Source organism: Rhinopithecus roxellana, chromosome 8, assembly GCF_007565055.1.
Source record: "Rhinopithecus roxellana isolate Shanxi Qingling chromosome 8, ASM756505v1, whole genome shotgun sequence".
In the NCBI taxonomy this organism is placed as follows: domain Eukaryota; kingdom Metazoa; phylum Chordata; class Mammalia; order Primates; family Cercopithecidae; genus Rhinopithecus; species Rhinopithecus roxellana.
The window spans coordinates 23,088,482-23,111,477 of record NC_044556.1 but is presented as its reverse complement, the minus strand read 5'-3'; the positions used below and the strand labels follow the sequence as shown (position 1 = coordinate 23,111,477).

The window sequence follows — 22,996 nt, the reverse complement described above, 5'->3', positions numbered from 1 at the left end:
TTGTTGTTGTTAAATTGTAGAAGAAGTTCCTTATGTATTTTGGACAGTAACTTCTTAGCATATATAGTTTACAGTTATTTTCTCCCATTCTGTAGGATGAGTTTCACTCTCTTTTCTTGGATGTGTAGAAGTTTTTAAGTTTGATGTGGTCCCATTTGTCTACTTTTTATTGTGTTGCCTGTGCTTTTGGTGTCATATCCAAGCAATCACTGCCAAATCCAACGTTCTGACACTTTTCTCCTGTATTTTATTCTAAAAGTTGTATAGTTTTAGGTCTTTTAGGTCTTTAGTTCATTTTAATTTTCCCATATAAGGTAAGGGTCCCACTTCATTCTTTTACTTGTGGATGTCCGGTTTTCCCAAGATCATTTGTTGACGAGACTGTCCTTTCCCCATTGTGTGGTCTTGGCATCTTTGCCAAAAATCATTTGACCATATATGCAAGGCATTATTTCTGTGCTTCCTATTCTGTTCACATGGTCTATAGATCTATGTAGCACAGTATATCTATGTTTATGCCAGCACCACACCATTTTCATTACTGTGGCTTTGTAGCATGACAGATGCTTTCTTTCTGAACCTCAAAGACTATTTGTCCCTACCATTTTAGCCTCCTCTCTCCACTGGATCTTCTGCTCACGAAGTAGTTTCCCTTGCAGTCAGTTCTAAGTGTGGTTAGAGCAGGTCCAACAAGGAAGGGCAGCTCCTTTGAGCTAGTATTTATTTTTCCTTTATTACCTCCTTGTTCCTTTTGGTATATATTAAAAAGCTGTGTGAAGGCAGCATGAACCCAGGGCTGATACTGAGGCTGCTTGGGTCCTCATACTCATTCTTCAATCCACAGACACACATGGAAGGTCTGCTTTGGCCAAGCTCCAGGCTGAGGACTGGGGACAGGGCACTAAGTGAGGTCAGGAGCCTCGTGTTCTTTGAGGCCTAACCAAGTTTCTCTGTTGTTGCTTTGATGGAAGTGAGATGTGGGCATGGCACACACCCAGAGCGTCCCTCTCCACCCGCACTGGGGTGCATCCTGATGAAGTCATTCAACCTCAGCTGTCTCGTTCCTGGGATGAATGCAAGTCTAGCAAATGCTCTCTCTACCCCACCCATGCCAACTGAGGCATTCCATAGAAGGCAAGAGAGATAAGAGGAAACCACTTGAAACACTGTCAAATCTGGATCCACTTGCCAAAACTTTTGGGAACTTTATCACCCCACCTAGATAAGAAAGCTATTTGAAGCAAAATTCTCTTAGCCACTTCCTCTTCTACTTTTCACAAACTTGTTTCTCAAATGTCTGTAGAGATGGGACTCTCAGTGGAAGGAGGAATGTCCAACTACCCCTAAGACATGTATGATGGTTGGCTTCGCTCTCTTTGCTTCTGTTTCTCCCCATTGTGTATTTTCTCCTTTCTCTTCTCTTCACATTCCCCATTCAAGCAGGACTCAGGCTCTGTGCTCATTCCCCCAGTTAAGGTTAGGGGGCCAGGTGGGGAGTGGAGGCAAGAAGACATCCAGTCTTCAATTCTCACTGGCTTTTGTTTTCCAAAATTTAGGCTCTTTAAGCCCTTACCTACCAGGGGAAAAGGTGAAGAAGGACCAAACACCTTGGAGCAGCAGGCGAGTGTGCAGGTTTCCTCCAGCCTCACATTAGAAAATGACACTCTCTTGGGCTGGAGGAGGAGGAAACAAAAGTCTATGGGTCTTGTCCAGGTCTGCCCCTCACCTTTTTTTAAAACACAGTTTGGAGAAGTGGCAAGGATCTTCTATGACCACTCCCAGGTTCCTGGTTTGCCTGGGAGTGAGGGGGTACCAGAGACATGGGGCTTCTAGGTGACCAGGACAGTTGTCACCTAGTGCTAGCATATCAAGGCAGATAGGACCATGGGTGACCGTAGGTAAAACATTCCTACTTCCCAAGCAGGGCCTGAGGAGCCATAAAGATGGGAAGATGATGTCTCAAGGGCAACGTATATCTACTAATGTCTGGGGACACCTGAAACCTCATACATCCCCAAGGAGGGGATAGCTCAAGAATAACAAATTAAGTTTTCCACCCGTCCAGTGGAATGAGAGCTCAAAGTTAGAAATTAGGTTGAGAGACATGATACAATATCATCTGTACATCTGAATCTGTGGCTGCTCTTCAGAGCACGTGGAAGTCATTCAAAGATGAGACTCAGGTGGACGTGGCCTGGGGTATCATGGGAGTCCTGCTTATAGCAAGACATGACTTAGTGAATGTTAAATCAAAGTGGCATGTATTCCTTCAGTCACAGTGACTCACGTCTCCTTTCATATGCTTTTTTTCTTTTTATGAATGCATTCTCTAGTCTCTGGCCAATCATCACTTCCTTCCCCCAACAAGTCTCAATGCCTTAGGACAAATAAGAATGACAGCTGAGGAATGTGCCCACAGTCACTGCCTTGCTTAGAAGAGCATGAACTTCAAAGTGGGCAGTTAGACCCCCTCGGACAACAACTGTTCCAGATAAAGAGAAATGCCCCAAAGAATCCTGCTCTCCATCCTAAGGGAAGAGGACATTGGGGGTAGGAGCTACTTAATGGTTTCATTTCATTTTCTACGCTAAGTGAATTTGGGAAACGTTGAAGCTAATCTATCCTCTTCACATTTCTTGAGCACTGGGGGTAATGTTGACAACTTAGGTTGGAAAGTTCCCTTTTCCACTTTGAGGCACCTCCCCACCTACCCCTTGCCTAGCTGTGATCACAGATGACGGCCTGGCCCGGCATAGCCCAGGCAGCGTGGTGTCCACCGCACACACTAACCTGTGGGTGGGAGGGCATAGGAGGAGTCAGCCTGAGCTGCCAGATCCCCACATCCGAACACTGCTCATCAGAACACAGTGTATTCACATGTCACCTGCTTCCTCCTTTATGAGGAAACTGGATGTGCTGATTCAAAGGTGGATTTCTTAAAGTTAAAAACCTGGGCGGTCTCCCTCAGCATATTTCCAGTGTACCTAGAACATGTCATGACAGGAAGGCACAAAGAACATAAAGGGGTTGCTTCATGTTCCACATGGGATTCAGACTTGTGAAAGAAGGCTCAGATTTACAGAAATGGTGACTCCTTGGATCAGCTGACCTTTTAAACTAGTGTTGTTGGAAGCAGTCCCAGTTGCCCTTGCTACCATTAATAAAAGGTGAGACCCCAAAATTTCCAGGATGCAAATGTTCCTCACCCTTCTGCCGCCATGAGCATGGGCCTGTCTTCCATGCTGCCCAAGAGATGGGGGAGATCTACATAGAGTTCCGCCAAAAGGTACCCCAGGGCAGCTCATGTAGACACACTGTGTAAAGTGACACACCTGTCTGTCCTCCAGGAGGCTCAGAAGGGCAAGGGAAGAGAAGATGCAGGATAGGGAAGGGAATCAGAATGAGCTCTGCCCACCGTGTAACCTGGTTGAGGCATTCAAGCCCTCTGGACCCCAGATTCCGCTATTATGAGGGGAGGCTGTTTCATGATCTCTAAAGTTCTGGGGTTCCGAGTCCCTACCCTGTGGAAGGAGTGCCTTAGTGGACTGGTGAAAACCTGGGTTTAAATCCCAGTGTGTGCTAGTCTTGATTTCCCTGGCTTTGGGTTTCTGTGGTCAGGGACTTCCTTTAGGCTAATGCCTCTCATTTGTTTCAGGGAAGGAGGTGAACTTAAGGGACTGGGCAAATTTGGAGGGAGCAGCAGAGTGCAGGCGGGCTCAGGCCCTTCCTCACTCTCTTTCGGGAACCACCTGTCACCAGGAACCTACTTTCTCAGATCCATAGAGAGGTTCACCTTGTTGGATGGGCCTGGTAAAGGGTGGGTTGGTCATTCTGATTCAGGGGTAAAACATTAACAACCGACTTGCCTACAGCTGTTCCTGTGGTAATTTTCCAATCAGATGATTTCGTATTCAAGGTGATATTTTTAATCTTCATCTGTTTGACTCTTGCATCTCACAATTATTCAGAACTTGGACAAGGAAAATGACTTACTGGGTCTTCAAAACCTCAAGAGTCAGCTCTGTTACTTTCCTCCTGTCTAACCTAGGTCAGGTTACTACTTAAGCTCTCTGAACCAAAGTATTATCATCTATTTAAAAAATACTACACAGGCTACTTTGTGAGGCTATGGATTAGTTAAAACACGTAAAGTAGCACAGTACCCGGTATCTAGTAAGTGCCAGTGAGTGGCTGGTATTCTTGTCTTCAGGAGCTGCACACTTAGGAGGAAGTCAAAGTCATTCACACTGAGCACTCGATTGCCTTGCAGGAGTTCCTAATTGCCTGAGTGCCCTTATATAACTTTCCCTCCCTTTCTCGTGCGATAATTCATTCAACAAACATTACTTTCCTCTCCCAGAAGGCACTGAAATTTCACGTCAGGAAGCACTTCAGAGTCCAATTTAACATGGCAGCTGCTTACCGGGCCTTACCTCAAAGGATTGAGCACTAAGGCCCACTTGGAGAAGAGGGCTTTGGGCCTCACCCTCCTGAGCCCTGAGTCTTGTAACATGCCCACAGCAGGTGGGAGCTAGGCTCCAGAGAGGCTGCTCCCAGGAAAGCCACACTAAGCCATAGCCATATGCCTAGCAGCTTCTGAACCAAGCACCGGGAAACATGAGGATTCAGTTTGTTTTCTCCCAGACAGCCTGGGGCCTCTGACAAATAGATGTCTTAATTCCTTTCCATCTAAAGCCAGAGTAGTAGCATTTGCCATGCAACAGCTGGGTGTGGAGATTACCATTGTCTATAAATGGGCCTTAATGCAAACTATCATATTGACACACATGTGAGCTTCTTTCTGAAGCATGCACACATGAGGCATCTCTCCAGAGCTCTCACCATCAGCTGGCTGCCCAGAATAGCTCTAAACCAGTCAGCAGGGGTGGAGGATTCAGAACCACTGCTGTCGCTGAAAGAATGGCTGTCTGGATGCTCTGTGATGAGACTACCTATTATGGCAATGCCAGCTTCTGAAAGAACTGTTTCTTCTTAAGAACCTTTACATCATTTTCCTAATCTAGTGAGATAAACTGTACAGTATTTTTACTTTTTTTCTGAGATGTACATGCTGCTCTGGGAGAGGAGAAAAGAGGAGTCACTGGAGATCTGCCAACTGGCTTGGGATGAACCGACCAAACCTGATGTGGAAAAGTCATTGAGTGCTTTAGCTATTGATGGACTATGAGAAAGAGAGTCATTGAAACAGCTAACTGCAAGGAAAGGGGTGGGGGAAGAGAACGTTTGGAGATACTACAAAGTTGAGTCTGCTGCAAAGGCTTAGAAGACAGAGACCAACATTATGTTCACTAAAAACAGTCTTGGCAGGCAGAGCAGGTTGGGGAGAGGCACTATGAGGTAAGAAGGGGAGAGAGGTGTATATTTCCCCAGAAGCAGCAGGTTTTTCTCTGGCCTGACCTTCACAAGATTATCTGGGATCTTTCTGACCAGTATATTCGTTTGTTAGGAAGACAGGAAGCTGCTGGCATTTCTGATCAAATAGCAACAGGCAACAATCTGTACATGTACTTACTAAATCTTATCTAGAGGGATGACAAAGGAAAGTAGGCTGCACGCTTTACACACTGCATCAAAGTGCATTGGGGTCACTTGGTCCCCTTCTCAAGGGGATGCAGCACATATCCATCAGGCTCCCAGCTATCTTGCATAATAGCCCAAGGCAGAAAAGGGCCATGAAAGGCATTGGACATTACAGTACACTCCCACTGTTGAGAATGACCGAGGTGGCTGGCATTTGACCAGCATCTCATTACCAGTTATTTTATTTATTTATCACTATATATTACAGCAGCACTACCGGCAGGATTGCTGTAAGCGGATACAGATAGATGGCTCCTCTTTGTTCATTCACATTCTCAGACAACTCTACAAGATTCTGGTGCCTCAAAACTGAGGCAACATGAAACATCACTGAGTTTTGTGGTTCTAGGATAAGTCCTTACCATGGATACAAGGTATATCATGAAGAGAAATGAGCCTGTCATTTTGGAACACCACAGGAAAACAAACAGCTCATACTGTTTTCCATTCTACCCCCATTTCCCACACAAAGCATCTCATGGCTTTGGTGCAGCGAAGCGGCACTCTGCATGCCCCCAGCTCTGGGCTGGATGCCATGGCAAGGGTCAAAAAGTCACACAAGAACCTTGGGGGTCACTGAACCTAACCCTTTCATATTGCAGAAGCTCAGCAAGGTTAAGGGACTCACCCAAGTTACTCAAATAATGAAGAGGCAGAGGCAAACTGCTGCTATACCTGACTGAAGTCATTTTTACCTGGAAGCTTCTCCCAGGAGACTGGTACAGATACGGTGGTTCTCAGATTTCTGACATTAGCCCACACAGCTCACTGCCTATACCCATTCCCACTTCTGCTGGAAGAAAATCTGATTTCCAGAGACAGAGATGCCACAATGTCCCCCAGTAAGTCATTCCAATGCAAGGAAATTTCTGAAAAGGTGAATCTAAATTCCTTTTCCCACTTTATGCTCACTTTCCTTTGTCCACTGCCAAATGAGGCTGACAGTTGCTCTGATTACCATTTACAATCATCTGTATTCTTAAACATTTTCATTTCACTCTGCTTTCCAGTAGTCGACGTAGACGAGAGGTGACATTGAAGAGGAATGCAATGCTTAAAGTGATTAAAAAAAAAAAAATTGAATGGATAAACAAAAGGCCGGGTTTACACCTGTAATCCCAGCACTTTGGGAGGCCGAGGCAGGTGGATCACCTGAAGTCAGGAGTTCAAGACCAACCTAGCCAACATGGAGAAACCCTGTCTCTACTAAAAATACAAAATTAGCCAGGCATGGTGGGACATGCCTGTAATCCCAGCTACTTGGGAGGCTGAGGCAGGAGAATCGCTTAAACCCAGGAGGCAGACGTTGCGGTGAGCCGAGATCACGCCATTGCACTCCAGCCTGGGCAACGAGAGTGAAACTCTGTCTCAAAAATAAATAAACAAACAAACAAACAACCAAGAACTGAATAATCAAGAGAAGTAAAATGTCAAGACAAGAATGACTGCAACTGAACAACATGGTCAACTCAAGGCAACACTGGTGGTAGCAAAGTGTTCTTTTCCCAATTTGCAAATCCCACTGTCTGCGTGTGTACATTCACAAATTTGCAGGGTCACCAGGCATTGCCTCAGCAGCTAGATGTCTGAAAAGAATGAGTCTGAGTCCTTAAGAAACGACGTTAAGACACCAATTTGGGTTCATAAAGAACACATTTTAGTAAGCTTTAATAACACATGCTCTACTTTATTGACTGGCAAACAACTCCCTGTTGTATGCAAAAATGAAAAATCTATGGAATTCTGCTATTTGCCTATAAAGATTGAAAAAAGGATTTTCTAGAATGTTCAGATCAGTTTGGAACCATCAGGAAGAGTCCTGGGGCTCACCGGTGGGTTTCATACTTAGAGGAACATTGACCTAAAGCCAACATCATGGCTGGGACAGATGCCTGTGTCCACAATGGACAAGAGATGTGCACTGAGGGAGGCATTTTCATGAGGAACTGTGTGCAGACCCCATAAGAAACAGTAAGTACACCATTCTTGCTGAGTGCTTAGCCTGTAGTCTCACAGCGGGGTTCTTAGCCAGGCCCCTGGACAGTGCTGGGAGGGAGAGGGGAGGCTGCAATGTCCTTTTGCCTGAAAGTCTCTGAGAACAGCCAGCCAAGACTCCCAGACGCTTTGACCGCTAACTTGCCTGAGGAAAGGAGGAGGGGCCGGGCCACCCTGACCAGCCTTTTCTGGATGGATAACTGCTTGATTACAGTTATGGTGAGTTCATCATCTTCATTGCTCCTTCACCTTTCCTGTCCTCCTCCACAAATTCTGCTGTGTAACAAGATGCGCTCTGCCAGCTCTACTTGTACGGACTCTGGCTTTGCAAGGAGCAGAAAAGAACATCCCCAGGTGGTGGTCATGAGTCCTCCTCTGGCTATTTTAAAAATGCACAGTGGTTAAGGGCTTGGGCCTGGAGGCAAAACAGACTTGGATTCAAATCCTAGATCTGCCACTATGTGCCTTCTCTAAGCTTCAATCTCCCTATCTGTAAATTGGAGACACTATCTCAGAAACTAACAACTGGCCACAAATAGTGGCTCATGCCTATAATCCCAGCAGTTTGGGAGGCTGAGGCAGGTAAATTGCCTGAGGTCAGGAGTTCGAGACCAGCCTGGCCAACATGGTGAAACCCCATTTCTACTAAAAATGCAAAAACTTAGCACGTGGTGTCATGTGGTCCCAGCTACTCCGGAGGATAAGGCAGGAGAATCACTTGAACCCGGGAGGCAGAGGGTGCAGTGAGCCAAGTTTGTGCCACTGCACTCCAGCCTGGGCAATAGGAGCAAAACTCCATCTCAAAAAAACAAAACAAAAACAAAAAACCTAACAACTGATATAATGCAGGAAAAGTGCTCAGCATACCACTGGCAAAACAGTTGATTGCCAATACCCACAGCTGTTATTGCTGTCGTTAGTAGCTGGTGATCTCCAGTGGGTACTCTATACTCAGGTCCACTTCTCCTACGAAATTTCCCCTAATTACAGAGTCAAATGACCTCTCCCAAAGACCAAGATTTTCCTTTTCTGAACTTCCACAGCCCTATCCCAGTGCTTAAACATGTGCTTTTCTGTACAGTCATATGTCTCAAGCATATGCCCCTTACTGGCCCCTGCCTCCCAACAGCTAGCCTGTCAATTTCTTGGAGGCCTGGCTTTTGCACTATACAGTAATGACTCTATATCACCTCTATATCGCCATGGTCCTTGCCCTTATTATAACCATGAAGAAATAGTCTGCATACAGCATAAACACATGGTTGCTGGATGAACACATGTGTGAGGTGAACATGTAATTTTTTTCAGTATGTACACACTCAGTATTTATGATGTAGGGAGAAAAGTAAATGAGAAATTATGAGATTGAGAGTTTCATTCCCCACCTTGCAAGTGAATGCCTGTGCAGCCTTAGGCTGGGTGTTTGCAAAATGCAGCAACTGCCACCTGCCTCCCTACTAGGATTTAGTGAAGATGGATTACGCTTTTAAGAAGCAGTGGGAAAACCCAACCAGCTCCTTGATGTTAAAAAAAGATGAGCATCTGAGTTTTGATGGTGACAAATGGATATCATTCTCTTTTAGTATTTCCCAGCTCCTATTCCACAAAATGAGGAACATAAAATAGGGTTCAGCCTTTTAAAATCTGATTTCCAGAGACAGAGATGCCACAATGTCCCCCAGTAAGTCATTCCAATGCAAGGAAATTTCTGAAAAGGTGAATCTAAATTCCTTTTCTCACTTTATGCTCACTTTCCTTTGTCCACTGCCAAATGAGGCTGACAGTTGCTCTGATTACCATTTATAATCATCTTTATTCTTAAACATTTTCATTTCACTCTGCTTTCCAGTAGTCGACGTAGACCAGAGGTGACCCTTCCTTCTCCATTAATATTCACACCAATTCTTGTTTTTTCATTCTTCCTCCTCTTCCCAATCTCCTGAACCTCAGGCCTCTGAGCATCACCCACATCAACTGGCACCACCCAGTTCTACAGGAGTCACCGCAAGGAAAAGACACTATGAAGCTGGTTTAGCCACAGCCTACTGCACAGGCACCATGATTAGAATCTGAAAGACCTATCCCTGTTTGCACCACTGACTCACTACAGAAGCTGGATCAAGGCTGGCTTAGGTTTTTGGGAATCAGGGATCATTACTCCCGTCGACACATCTGTTATAAGGAGTCGTCACCTTTAGGATGGTCATTATGGTGTGGTTAACATTAATGTCACTTATGAGTTTGGAAACATTTGAATTACCAAGGGAAATGGTCCTGGATTAATTAAGGTGGTGAAATTTCAGAAGGCAGGAAAATACGTACCTCAGGATAACAGAGTAGAGAAAACAAGTGTGAAAACGGAACCAGAGGTTTTCAAATGTGTTTTAGCAGCAGAGACCTGTCCTCAAATGAAACCTTCAGTACACTCCCACACTCCCACCCCTAACCACATAAAGTGGAGTTGCTCTGGCTGCAAGGCCGGGCAGTATAGGCATGGTATGGGGCCAGGGTCCACCTTTCCTCCACCTTACCCATTTCTCTGCCCTCCTAACGTGGTGGTCCCCACAGTGTCCACAGGAGCCTCTAGGCTTCCAGGGGCCAGGATGAAAATCATGAGTGAAAGAGGGATGCAGAAAGTACCTGAATTCCCATAATACAGTGAGAGGGGATGACAGGTCAACCCTGGGGCCTCGTATGGCCATATGGCCAACATATTTGTATATCAATGGTCTCATTCATTGCTTTTGTCTTTCTAGTCTATTTATATGTTTCGTAACCTTTATTTTTCATGCATATATATTTTATCATAGTTAATACATTTTTGCAATGCCTCTCAAAATATTTATGAAGTTGGTGTCTGGATACATATACAACAGCTATAACATCTAACACCATGACAAATGTATTCAAAGGGTTTGGACTGACTTGTTATATGTACCCCCCATTCTGAAAGGTCCTATGGTATTTGATTGTGTTTTACACATGCTGGTTTATAGCAATCCAAATGAAAACTAAATACACTCTAAAATGTTCTCCAAGATTATTAAGAGCCTAAAAATAGACCTTACTATAAGAAGGCTACATTTTTCCCTGAATAATGAAAAGTATTATAAATACCACTTATAAGACATTAAACATAGATGGTCTAATTAGTCCCTTTACTTCTAAAGGTAAATTTCTTAGGGAGGGGGCAATTATAAGAAGTACTTTTCTAAGTGAGATTTCTGTGAACGTTCAAATTATAAAACAGCCTGCTAACTTACAAAAATACTGCTTTGTGTAAATTTGACTAAGGACTATTAAAATCTCCTAAATGCTCTAAAGAGAAACACAACATATTTAAATTTCCATTAATTTGAAAATTTCAGGAGAGGAAAAACATCTGAAATCCAAACAATTGCAAGATATAATTTTTATAAGTTTAAAGGCATATTTATAGCTTAAAAAGGAAAGACTGGTGAAATCTATGAAAATTAGGGAGGCAATTCTTTTCCTAGTTCAGGAAAATTATAGTTCTTAGAGAAGACACTGAAAATTAGCTCTTAGTTGATATACATTCATTTTGCTAGGGTTTCTAAATACTCCCTCTCCTCTTTATTTCTGAAAAGAGAAAAACTTTCTTTTAAAATTTGAAGCATGGTTTTAATGGCCTATGGTTCTAGGGTAGGGTCTGCAAACTACAGCCCAGGAGCCAGTTCCATCACACCGCCCGCTTTCCTCTGGCAGGAGCTAAGAACAATTTTTACAATTTTACAATGGTTGGGAAAAAATCAAAATCAAAAAAAGAATATTTCTTGACATGTAAAAATCATATGAAATTCAAATGTCAGCGTTGATAAGTTAAGGTTTATTAGAACATAGCCATACCCATTCATTGACATTTTACCTATGGCTGCTTTCCTGCCATGATGGCAGAATTGAGTGGTTGTGACAGAGAGACTGGTCTGAAAGCCTAAAATGTTTACACACTTTGGCCCCTTAGAGAAGAATTTGCCAAACCTTGACCTAAGAGATGGAGCCCACCTTTGGACACTTCTGTGTGTTCCTGAGGCAAGAGGTAGGAGACGTACCTGGTTGAGATGGAGCAGGTATTTGTCAAGACACCAGAAACAGCAGTAGCAGCATCGGAACAGGTACCTCGACAATGCACCATGCTGCTGAATCAGGTTGAGACCAAAGGAACAGAGTCAAAAACAACACAGGAAAGAAGACAAGCAGGCAGTTTCTGAGGAAACACAGTTCTTACTTATGCACCTAGGGAAACACTGGTGGCATGGGAGAAGTTCTATTTTGTGCATACTACTATTACTACTACTAATTATGGTTCTAGTATTACTGAGGAGAAACGTTTCTGTCATGTGGCCTTACGTGTTAGGGGTGCTATTAGGGAGGTTAGTCCATACTGAACAGCAAAAGAAAAGCAGGTCTTCTGGTTCCAGTTAAAAAAAACCTCTCTTCCCCCTTCATCTGCCCTTAAGTGTCTGAAATAGTACACTTTGCCTTTTCAAATCAAAGTTTATATTTATGAAAAATTCACATCCCAGAAACAAAAAAACAAATAATACACTGTAGATACTAGTTATGTGCCCACATAAATAAAGAATCAAGTTTAACTTTGGAGGACATAAATGCTGTAGTGAGATTTTTGGGGGGACTAAAGTTCGAGGGATAAATTACTCCCCTGAAATATAACTTGAACTCGTGCATAGCTCAGGAATGAATACTTTCATGAACCTCTTGGGGGAGGGGTGCTTGGCGGCATCCTACCCACTCTCCAGAGTGAACACATCCCTGAAAACAATCCTGAAATAGCCTAGGATGAGGACCCCAGGAATAACTCAGCCTTATATGGACATTTTCTCATCCCAATGTGAATTCAATTGGATGAAACTTGATCTGGACACTTTTCAGCCTGGCTGTGTTGGTGAATGAGCCTATTGAACTAGGGAAAATCACACGGTGGCTGTGTGAAACATTTAAATTGTAGACACAGTGCTGGCCAGTAAGGCTGCTGAGGAAGAAATTGTTTTTTAACCTAAGAAAGGACACATTTTCCCAATAGTGACATCACTAAAAGCAATTTTGGCCCTTGGTCCTTGTGGAATCTGGGAAGTGATAAATAACCTTTTAGACCACAGTCAGAGAGACCTTGGGCCTTCCACTGACTTCTCTTTTAGATTTATGAAAGGCTGTATCCCCAGAGAGTTTAAGATGCCTAGCTTTAGGAGGGACAGCAAGCTCCTCGCTGCTCATTAATTTATGATTATTACTAAGCACGCACAAACATATCACAAACAGACTTAAAACAAAATGCTGTCCTGTTCTTCAAGAAATCCTGCAAGTTTCCTAAGATTGAAGGATTGATTTCAAAATGCAGGAGCCAAAAGTAGTTAGTTTTGTCCTGGATATGGAAATGCCTCTTCAAGTCACCAAAATGTGGCCAAGCAAAATATTAATAGAAATACAAGAAAATATTCTACAATCGGGGCAACTGCTTAGCATGCATTTCCAGATAAGGAAGCCAGATAATTTTATGTGTTATCCAATCAATTGCTTCTAATTGATAAACTAACTTTAAACCTTGATTATAGATTTTAAAATATCAACAATTCAGATATCTTTTTAAAAAGCAAATGAAAACAATTCTAAAATATAATGTAAACCTATTGGTAAAATTTCCTGAATTTACTAAGGACACATAGCTATACCCAAAAGGTTGGAATTAGGTAAGTTTGTGAAACTGACTAAGTCACCAACTCTGAGGTGGTGACAGGGGAGAGATTAACATTGTGTGAGAAAGAAAAGTTGGGAAAAGTCCTGTCTTCCCTTGTTTGGCAGGCCAGAAATACCATGAGAACAGCTGTTTTCCTGGTGTTCCGGTTTCCACTGGCATTCATAAGCAAATGTGCATGGAAATAAAAACTAGGGAGGAGAAATCCCCCGGGCACTTCAAAGCTCTACAGTTTTCTGTCCTTTGAGCTTAGATGTAGGTCAGCTTGACCATTTCTCACTCTCAAGCGCATGTGTGCACACACATGTACACACACACACACTCTCTCATTCAAACCCTCTCCTTTTCTCCCTCCTTACTCCTCACACACACCGGGAATTTCCCATGACAGCTCTGGGAAACACAAAAGGCAGGCAATATTTTAGCATTAAAACAGAAATGAACATATATTATTCCTATCGTACGGTGTATTTTTTCACTTAAAAAGGTATGATAAATGTTCACAAAAACCTTGTTTAAATTTCACCTTAAGAGTTCATCCTGTCTGTTCGCCATTTACATAAGAAGGAAAATCAGCTAACTCAGAACTACTCCCTCCCCACACCATCTCCACTGAGTTGGAGAAAACCCAATCAACAAAACCATAAACGAAACAGAGGCTCTGGGAAAATAAAAGGTTTGCTGGGAGAGGCGGGGACGGGAGCCGAGGAGTGCAGGAGCTTTCCGCACGGCTGCTGTCACAGGTCACATTTCTGTCCTGGGACCTGCTGTAGTTTTCCAGTAATTAAGTTTCTGGCAACCCAAACACGGAACGTGCTGTGTATCAGGAGGTAGCCTTACCTGTTCTTTCAGTGCGTTTTGCATGTACATGACAATGATTCTTGGAACCCTCACCACAGGGATTAAAAATGATCCTTTCACAACGGTTCCTTGATGGTAGAAGAAGAGAACGGAGAGAGACGAAAGGATGGGACGATCAGGAGGGTCATTTTTACTTCTGGAAATAGGGAAAAGGACAGCATTTTAAAAACACTTTTTATAAAGCAGCAAAAACTCTCTGGTTCTAATCATCTGTGGCACTAACAACTTAGAAAGTGGTGACGCAATAGGCATTTGGCAAACTTTTTCTACTCCTTGGTAGCTTCAGTTAAATTGTTTCTTGTATTAATTTAATTCGTTTTGGTGCCACTCAATGCTACAAACAAAATAAAACAGAAAAACTTAAAAAAAAACTGATGAGTTAAAAAAGTTTCCCTCTTTATAATGCCTAGCCCAACCACTAACCCTTTAGCGTGTTGTTCATCTCATTTTCACTTTCAGAAGTTTAATTGTATCACAGTCTTCAAGGTTTAAATGACACAGGACTATACATAAATATTGCCAGCATTCACCTGGTGATTAAAAAATCATCACCAAATCACATGACCAGGATCCGTGGCCAGAGAGGTAACAGTGAGCTCCTGCTTACAGAAAGGGGACAGAGAGCCCTGGGTGCTTGGCTCCTGCACAGCTCTAGGCTCCCCAAATCCTGCTGGTTTCTACTCTGCTCTTTAAAGGCCACTTCAGTGTGAATCATTTACGGGACTTGTCATGACGCAGCTCCCAAGAATGTGTACAAGTCAGTTTCACAGGCAGGGGAAAAAAGTGAGAAAGAACAGAATGGGCACAGCCATCACTCTCCCCCAAACCAGAAAGATAAAAACAAAGGAGTGGGGGCTGATGCCACCCCACGGGTGACCCTCTGAATTCCCGCTGAAGCCAGTTCTAGAAAATAAGGCCTTTCTGAGAAGCAACTTCACAGATTCCAAGTGAAGCTTGGTTTCTTTATAATGGATTATTCTACAACTTGCTCTGGTTGCTAATAAGTCACTATGAATTAAGGTTTTGACAGCAGCCTAGGATTTGAGAGAGGAAAAGGAAGGCAGCCAGAAATGTTTCAAGAGTTGGCAATGGCTGCATTTTGCTGTTACTCAAATCAGCCAGGAAGAAAAAGAGAACATGAAAGTAATATTGGGAGCTGAAAAACTGCAACCCAGTTGTCCCACAAAAAGAGGGATGTGTGTTTCAGCCCAGTATCATTTAAAATAGGAAAAACCACAGAAGCTATTGCTAATAGAAATTCATTAGATCTGATAAACTAGAAGAGTAGTGTAGGCCAGGAAAATCTGACACACTTTTTTTCCCCTTCCCTCATTTTTTTTTTTTTTTTAAGGAAGAATGTTTACTTTTCCATTGAGGAGATTTATGTGCCTTAGAAATTATTATGGTGCTCAAGAGGGGAGGCAGGGAGAAGAGGACAACACCTGCTTTCCATCTGGCAGGGAAACACATGATTCATAGGCCACTGTGAATGGGGGCCCTGGGGTTAGCCCTCCAGGTATTAAAGTTTGGGGTTAGGCATCAGCTTTCTGAGGTTTCACTGTGATAGGGTTAACCACTTCAGGCAGAGGAGTGCCTGCACTGCCTCAGCTTCCCTAGTCTGTAACACATCCTGGTAATGGCTCGAGGCTCTGCCGGGCTTGGCTGGAAGAAGATGCAGAGGTTCCAAAAGCTGGGTTATCACGTGATGAGAGAGGGAACTTAAAAAGAGAGCCCTTTCAACCCAAGCCAGCCCACGGAGCCAGGAGTCACTCAATACCTACCCTCAAAACTAGAAACAGTCCTACAGAAAAAAAATGGCTAATGAAGTGGTGTGTCTCTGAGGCCCCTACCTCCTCTCAGACTCATTTCCATGTTCAAAGGTAACGTCATCCTGCCACCTCTCCCCTGCTGTGTGTGGCGCTAGTGCCTCCAGCTCTGTCTCCCTCACAACCAGCCAAACCTGCCTGCAGGAAGAGGATCTGACGCACCCAGTGATGCTAAACATAATACTTACCTCTGGACTTATTCATATTTTAAGAATTGACCTGGGGGACAACATTGCAGTGTTGAGCATATGGGGCAACCCAGCAATGAGTGTATTAGGAGGCTGGTGAGGACTGGGCCCCCAGTCAGCCTTCCTCATCTCTCTCTAGATCTTCCCACTGGGCCACATGCACCCCAATTCTGTGGGTAGTGGCAATAAGGAAGACACAGGCAGTGTTAGAGGGTAAGGAGACTCTAGCATATGCCCGACGAAGCCCAGCTTCCCCCTTCCTTTGGATGTGTGGCTGCTTTGAATGTTAATGGTGCCTGGCTCCCAGAACAATGAAGCCAGGTCCCCAAAATACCACATCAACCCAAGCTGTGGGGCAAAGGGTTTAATGGTCCCATCCATTCAAGTCCCCTAACAGCTCTGGGTCATGGTACAAAGTACTGTTTCGTAATTTCTAGTTCCATCAGACAACAGAGTGCATACAGCCAGGCAAGCCACATCATGGTCCTAGAGACAAGCTTTAGCTCTAGTTAGATCCAGCCTCATGCTCACTAAGAACTCTTCTGATATTACGGAAAATTAATTTTGTGCTGAGGCTCCTGGACTAGGTGTGGGCTGCATGGGACAAACGGCCTCCAACGTAAAGCTGGTCCCAGCAAAGGACCATATGGTCCCCTCAGAGACCATGTCCCTTCCCATATTTCTTACAACAAACTAACTGCAAGATGAGGCTCGGAAGTCTGAGAATGTTGTATGTTTCTTTCCTATTCTACAGAAAATGGAAACCTTTATTAGAAATAACAGGATTATTTAGCTGGCCTGGGTAACTCTTGCTAGGTTAGGAAATTCATCTGTCTCTACCTAAATTCCTTAGGCTCTGCTATGAATCCATTTCCACTTCTCCCTCAGCAGATCCAAAGCTGCTGGAAACCATCTTTTGTATATTTGAAAACGATGATGAAGTCACACCTCAAGTGTCCCTTCACCACCTTGAAAGGTTCTAGCTCCTTCCTATCACATCCCTAACACCACCTTTATGGCTCTCTCAGTTGATCCCTCTTCAAGCCAATGGTTACAAAAAGTAAATTCTACAGACTGACCATGTCCTGGTACCTGATGGTCTTTGTATGAACGCTTCAGCCCTCACAGTGCTTACACGAACGATAAAGATGAATGCACCCTGGCTATATTTAATCCTCACTGTGAGTGCAGGCCAGAAAAGGACATGAAGAATTGTGAACTTTGAAGATAAGGAAAAACCTTGAGGTTTCAAAATTAGGCAGAAAATCAAAAAGGAAGCAGAGCTCTTTAATAAATGGAATGTGCTAAAAATAAATCATTGTGTGTTATATTATACATTATTTTTTTAATCAAGTAATATGTAAAGTATCTTACAAAGCCAAAAAGCACTGCTAGGCTTAACAGGAAAAACAGCAGTTTTCTTCCCCCATTCACAATTCTGTCTCCCTAGAGATAATATTTTCGTTGTTATTAGAGAACTCACTTCCACACCTCAAAATTACATGTTCTTACTGCTATTTCTTGATTTTTTCCGCTTCAGATATTGTCCACTGACTTTTCTACTGTGAAAGATTCTGGTTTTATATTCTTACATAGCCTAACTCCCCCAATCCCCTCACACTCATTTTCCCATTCTTCCAATGTAATTACATCAAAGTTTTTAGTTAATGCTTAGTGTTTATTATTCATACATAGATAATATGTGCTGTAAATAATATTCACAACTGATCCAAGTAGCATATTCCAATTAGATTCCCTTCCTGTACAACTTCTTTTTTTCTGAAGTTAATTGTTTCACATTTTTTTATTAGCTTGGATTTCCATGGGCCTCACCGAATGCTTCACCAATGTGTAATGCTTTTCTTAACATGTTCGAACGCACCTGGTATTCCCTCAGTTCCATTTTCTTTTCACAGTGACATCTCTCCTGGAGTCCATTGTCTACCTTGGACTGGATGCTTTCCACGCCTGCTGCACAGCTACCCTCCTGGGAATTCCTTGCTCTGCTCTGCTCAAGCCTGTTTTCTAAAACTCATGTTTTCCTCTCTGGCTTACACATTAGTTTCAGGGGGGAACATCCCTCCTAGAAAGGATGTGGGCAGGGAAGTCTTGGGACTGCCTGTGCATGACTTTATTCTTCCTTACCCTTGACAGGTAGTAGGAATAGGCACAGAACTCTAAACTAGGTATAGACTGGCTATACAATTCTAGGTTGGAAATTATCTTTCACTAGACTCCTGTAGCCTTCCTCCATTGTTTTTCTGGTTCAGAGTTGCTGTTGAAAGTCAGATCCTATTCTGGGTCCTTGATCCTTTGCCTGTGATCTTTTTTCTCTCGGGAAGCTTCTGGGATCTTCTCTTTACTTGTGTCCTCCAGCTCTGGGAAATTTTCTTTGTTAATTCCCTCTCTTCTTTTCTTTGTTCTGTATTTCTGGAACTCACATGAGTCAGCTAGTGGGTCTCCCAAATTTATCCTCTTTTAATCCTTTCTCTCTTATTTTGTGTCTCTTTGTCTTTTTATTCTACCTTCTGAAAGAGTGCTTCCACTTTATATTTAATCCTTCAACAGAAAATGTTCACTTTTGTAATCATACTTTTAATTACTCAAGGGTCTTGTTTTCTCACTATGCCCTTCTTCTGTTGGTGGGAGGGGATTCTGGCAATATATCTTTGTTCTCTCTGATAATATTATAGCTTGTTTTGTCATTTCATTTTGCAGCCTGCATTGTCTGTGTTTTCTCTAAGCTCATTTTATTTGTACATTTTCATCTTCTTCTGTCACTTAGAGGCATTCATCATGTTTAATAATCACTGGTAAACAGTTCAAATTGAAGAGTGAGGCTCTCCAGAATGACCTGGAAGCTCTGTGTGAGGAATGTTGCTTGTTGTCTGATGAACTTCACTGTTTTGCTAGGAGTCAGGGAATCCATTTCATTGGGGGGCCCCATATGGCACTATCTGTAGGTCTTACTTTGGGTTAGGCAGTTTCTCCATAAAAGCATCCTCTAACCTCTTCCTAGGGAATATCAAACGAGCTGCCAATGTTCTGGGAGCTGAACTGTGGAATGGGGGGTGCTGGTGTGTGTGTGCATGGGGCCTCCCTTCAGAGTTTTTAGGCTTTCACTTACTCACCCTGCTTTCAGTACAGAGACTTGCCCCCAGCCTCAGCTAAACCTGATACCCCAAGTCTGGCCCTCTCTGCTTTCTCTCTCTGGAGAACAAACTTCCCCGTCTTCAGCTGGTGTGGAATTTGGGGGTCTAACTACTCCTTAGGAAGGCTTTCGGCTAATCTTCGGAAACACTTTTTATACTTGAACTCCTGAGCCTCTCTGGGATTCTGGGGCTCACTTCAGGGTGCATCTTATTTGTACCTCCTCATGCAGCCAACACACATGGACAGGCTGCTTCTGCTTTCTCCAGCGGGCTTGGGGCACCGCTCCACCTCCCTCTCTTTGGCTCTCACCATTTGGTTGGTGTTTCTTATCTGCTGTCATTGCCTCTCTGTTTCTCACTGTCCTGGTGTGTTTGTGCCTGAAAATCTTTCAAGATTTTTTGAGTGGCTGGAGAAAGGGAAGAGATTAGGAGATAAACACATATACTTCACTGGAAGTCCAAATTAGAAGTCCTCATTGAAAATGCTTTGGTTTTGTCATTCTAAGATAACACAAAATTACTGTTAGGCAAATATTACCTACCGGCAAATTTGGTTAGAATACTCTCTTTGCCCCCCTACCTGGGAGGAAGCAATACACACAACCCACCTCCGGTTGCTTGGAGGTTCTCAGTGCCAAGGGCGACAGCCCCTCTGTGGGTCCTCTGGAGCCTCTAATGATGCAGGCTCCGGAACTGCACCACTACATTAAAAACCCACAGGCCGGGGGCGGTGGCTCAAGCCTGTAATCCCAGCACTTTGGGAGGCCGAGACGGGCGGATCACGAGGTCAGGAGATCGAGACCATCCTGGCTAACACGGTGAAACCCCGTCTCTACTAAAAACTACAAAAAACTAGCCGGGCGAGGTGGCGGGCGCCTGTAGTCCCAGCTACTCGGGAGGCTGAGGCAGGAGAATGGCGTGAACCCGGGAGGCGGAGCTTGCAGTGAGCTGAGATCTGGCCGCTGCACTCCAGCCTGGGCTACAGAGCGAGAAACCCTCTCAAAAAAAAAAAAAAAAAAAAAAAAAAAAAAAAAACCCACAGTGCTGGCCGGCGCAGCGGCTCACGCCTGTAATCCCAGCACTTTGGGAGGCCGAGGTGGGTAGATCACAAGGTCAAGAGATGGAGACCATCCTGGCCAACATGGTGAAACCCCGTCTCTACTAAAAATACAAAAATTAGCCGGGCGTGGTGGTGGGCGCCTGTAGTCCCAGCTACTCGGGAGGCTGAGGCAGAAGAATCACTTGAACCCAGGAGGTGGAGCTTGCAGTGAGCCAAGATTGTGCCACTGCACTCCAGCCTGGGTGACAGAGCGAGACTCCGTGTCAACAAACAAGCAAACAAACAAACAAACAAATACCCCACAGTGCTCCTTATCATCAGGAGGAAACTGCTCAATGGCAGGAATCACCCCTGGTGGACTCTCTCCCCATGAAGCTCATGTTTCTCTATCATTTGGTCTAAGAGGCTGGAGGAAGATCAGCCCTATGAAGAGTAAACTTCTGTTTCTGAGCCCAGTCCTGCCATTGCCCTGGCTGGGTTCCTCTGTCCTGTGGGCTCTCACTGCCCCAGGGTGAGTCACACACACAGAAGAGGTAAAGCATTCAGGGGTGTGTGTGTTTGTGTGTATCCTCAATTGCTTTCATGATGTGAAAGGAATATAACCAGAGAAGCATGTAACTAATTCACTGGTTCCTAACTATAATATAAATTATATTTTGTAATTACATACAATTCCTTTAGGATTATTTTTTTTCCCCAAGCAAACATTATCTGATTTTGCAGAGGACAAAGTGAGGCTCACAGAATTTACTGAAGTATATTCAGAATAGATCAGTAATTTTGCTGTCTGAAGTCAATTAGGATGGATATTCATAGGGGAGTTCGACTCATCCTTTTTTTAATATTAAAACAATGGCAGCTGGGTGCGGTGGCTCACACCTGTAATCCCAGCACTTTGGGAGGCCGAGGCAGGTGGATCACGAGGTCAAGAGATCGAGACCATCCTGGCCAACATGGTGAAACTCCGTCTCTACTAAAAATACAAAAATTAGCCGGGCATGGTGGCAGGCGCCTATAGTCCCAGCTACTTGGGAGACTGAGGCAGGAGAATCGCTTGAACCCGGGAAGTGGAGCTTGCAGTGAGCCCAGACCGTGCCACTGCACTCCAGGCTGGATGACAGAGTGAGACCCCTTTTTATCTTTCAAGTCTAAGCAACATGATCTCTCCCCTGTTTGGCTTGTTTCTAAATTTTCTGGCTTAAAGTAAAAAGGTTGGAAATGTGACAGATTCAGGGTATACTATTTCTTCTCACCACCAAATGAGCATACGGCTCAATTTTTAGCTTAGTCTTTTATTCTTGCCAACTCCTTTTAAGGGGCTAGGTCAGCATTCCCAACTATCTTTTGAGATATCAGCATGAAGCACATAGATAAACCACACAGACAAATCAATAGAAAAAAAACACTGGACCTACCTGTTGAAATAGCAAGTAACCACTGCCCCCGCTATAGTCATTTGCTGGCACGCAAGGATGAATTCACTAGTCCAGATGAGGCCAAGTAAATGGTAGGACCACATATACCGAATGCCCGAAAAGGGCTTATATTCCACTTGGCCGCCTTCCATAACCTGGGCAGCTCCTAAAGTTTCAAACACAAACATGCTTTACACCAGTGTTGTCCTAAGCATGAACCATGGTTCAACAAGCCATGTTTCTTTATGCTTGGCCTTTGGCATTACATAAAACAAATGCCAAAGTCAAGTACCCACCATAATTTAAAATATACAGAGCAAAAAATCAAAATCAAAAACATACATTTAACTTATAAATAATACCAACGGTGATAATGACAGTGACCATTGGTGGGCAATTTCCAAGACACCTGACATATACTATAATACTCATCCCACTTTGTGGATGTGAAAACTGAGGTTTAGAAGAGGCAAGGAGGCTGGGTATGGTGGCTCATGCCTATAATCCCAGCACGTTGGGAGGCTGAGGTGGGCAGATCACCTGAGGTCAGGAGTTCAAGACCAGCCTGATCAACATGGTGAAAGTCCGCCTCTACTAAGAATACAAAAATTAGCCGAACATGGTGGCAGGCACCTGTAGTTCCAGCTACTCATAAGGCTGAGGCAGCAGAATCACTTGAACCTGGAAGGCTGGGGTTGCAGTGAGCCAAGATCACACCACTGCACTCCAGTGTGACAGAGGAAGACTCTCCAGGTAACAGAGGAAGACTCCACTCTCCAGAAAAAAAAAAAAAAAAAAAGAAGAGGCAAGTAACTTTTGTAAAGTCTCAGAGCTCAGAATTAGTAGAAGGAGAATATAAATCTGAACACATGGGACTCTAGAAATCCGTAGTTTTCCTACCACACGACTTTGTGATGCAAACCAAACTCGGCACATTGATGAAACCACACAAAGCTATTAGTATCACGTTATAGAATCCTACCTCACCAAAAATTTAAACTTTGTAAAAGAGACAAGGGTCTTTGTTATCTCAAAAGGATTTATTTCAGATTTCATTTCAAGAGCAAACTCTTAGCACATTTAAAACCTCTACTGGGCCTCAGTGTTAAACTTCCCAGGTTCAGATCCCAGCTTGACCCCTTTGTGGGTAACCCTGGACAAGTTATT

General features: G+C 43.7%; 1 protein-coding gene across 3 annotated transcripts in view; it reads right to left on the bottom strand.

Annotated features, from left to right (window-relative positions):
- SLC44A3 (solute carrier family 44 member 3) overlaps nucleotides 1–22,996 on the bottom strand; it is a 73,221-nt gene that overhangs the window by 13,917 nt on the left and 36,308 nt on the right. Inside the window, exons 10-12 of one of the 3 annotated variants that reach the window (XM_010385137.2) lie at nucleotides 21,830–21,995; nucleotides 14,168–14,324; nucleotides 11,667–11,750 (exon numbers count right to left, since the gene is read on the bottom strand). In XM_010385137.2, coding sequence (XP_010383439.2) covers nucleotides 11,667–11,750; nucleotides 14,168–14,324; nucleotides 21,830–21,995 — 407 coding nt within the window. Of the gene's footprint in view, nucleotides 1–11,666; nucleotides 11,754–14,167; nucleotides 14,325–21,829; nucleotides 21,996–22,996 lie in introns of all 3 variants that reach the window. The other 2 variants (XM_010385136.2, XM_010385138.2) reach the window with 2 other exon arrangements.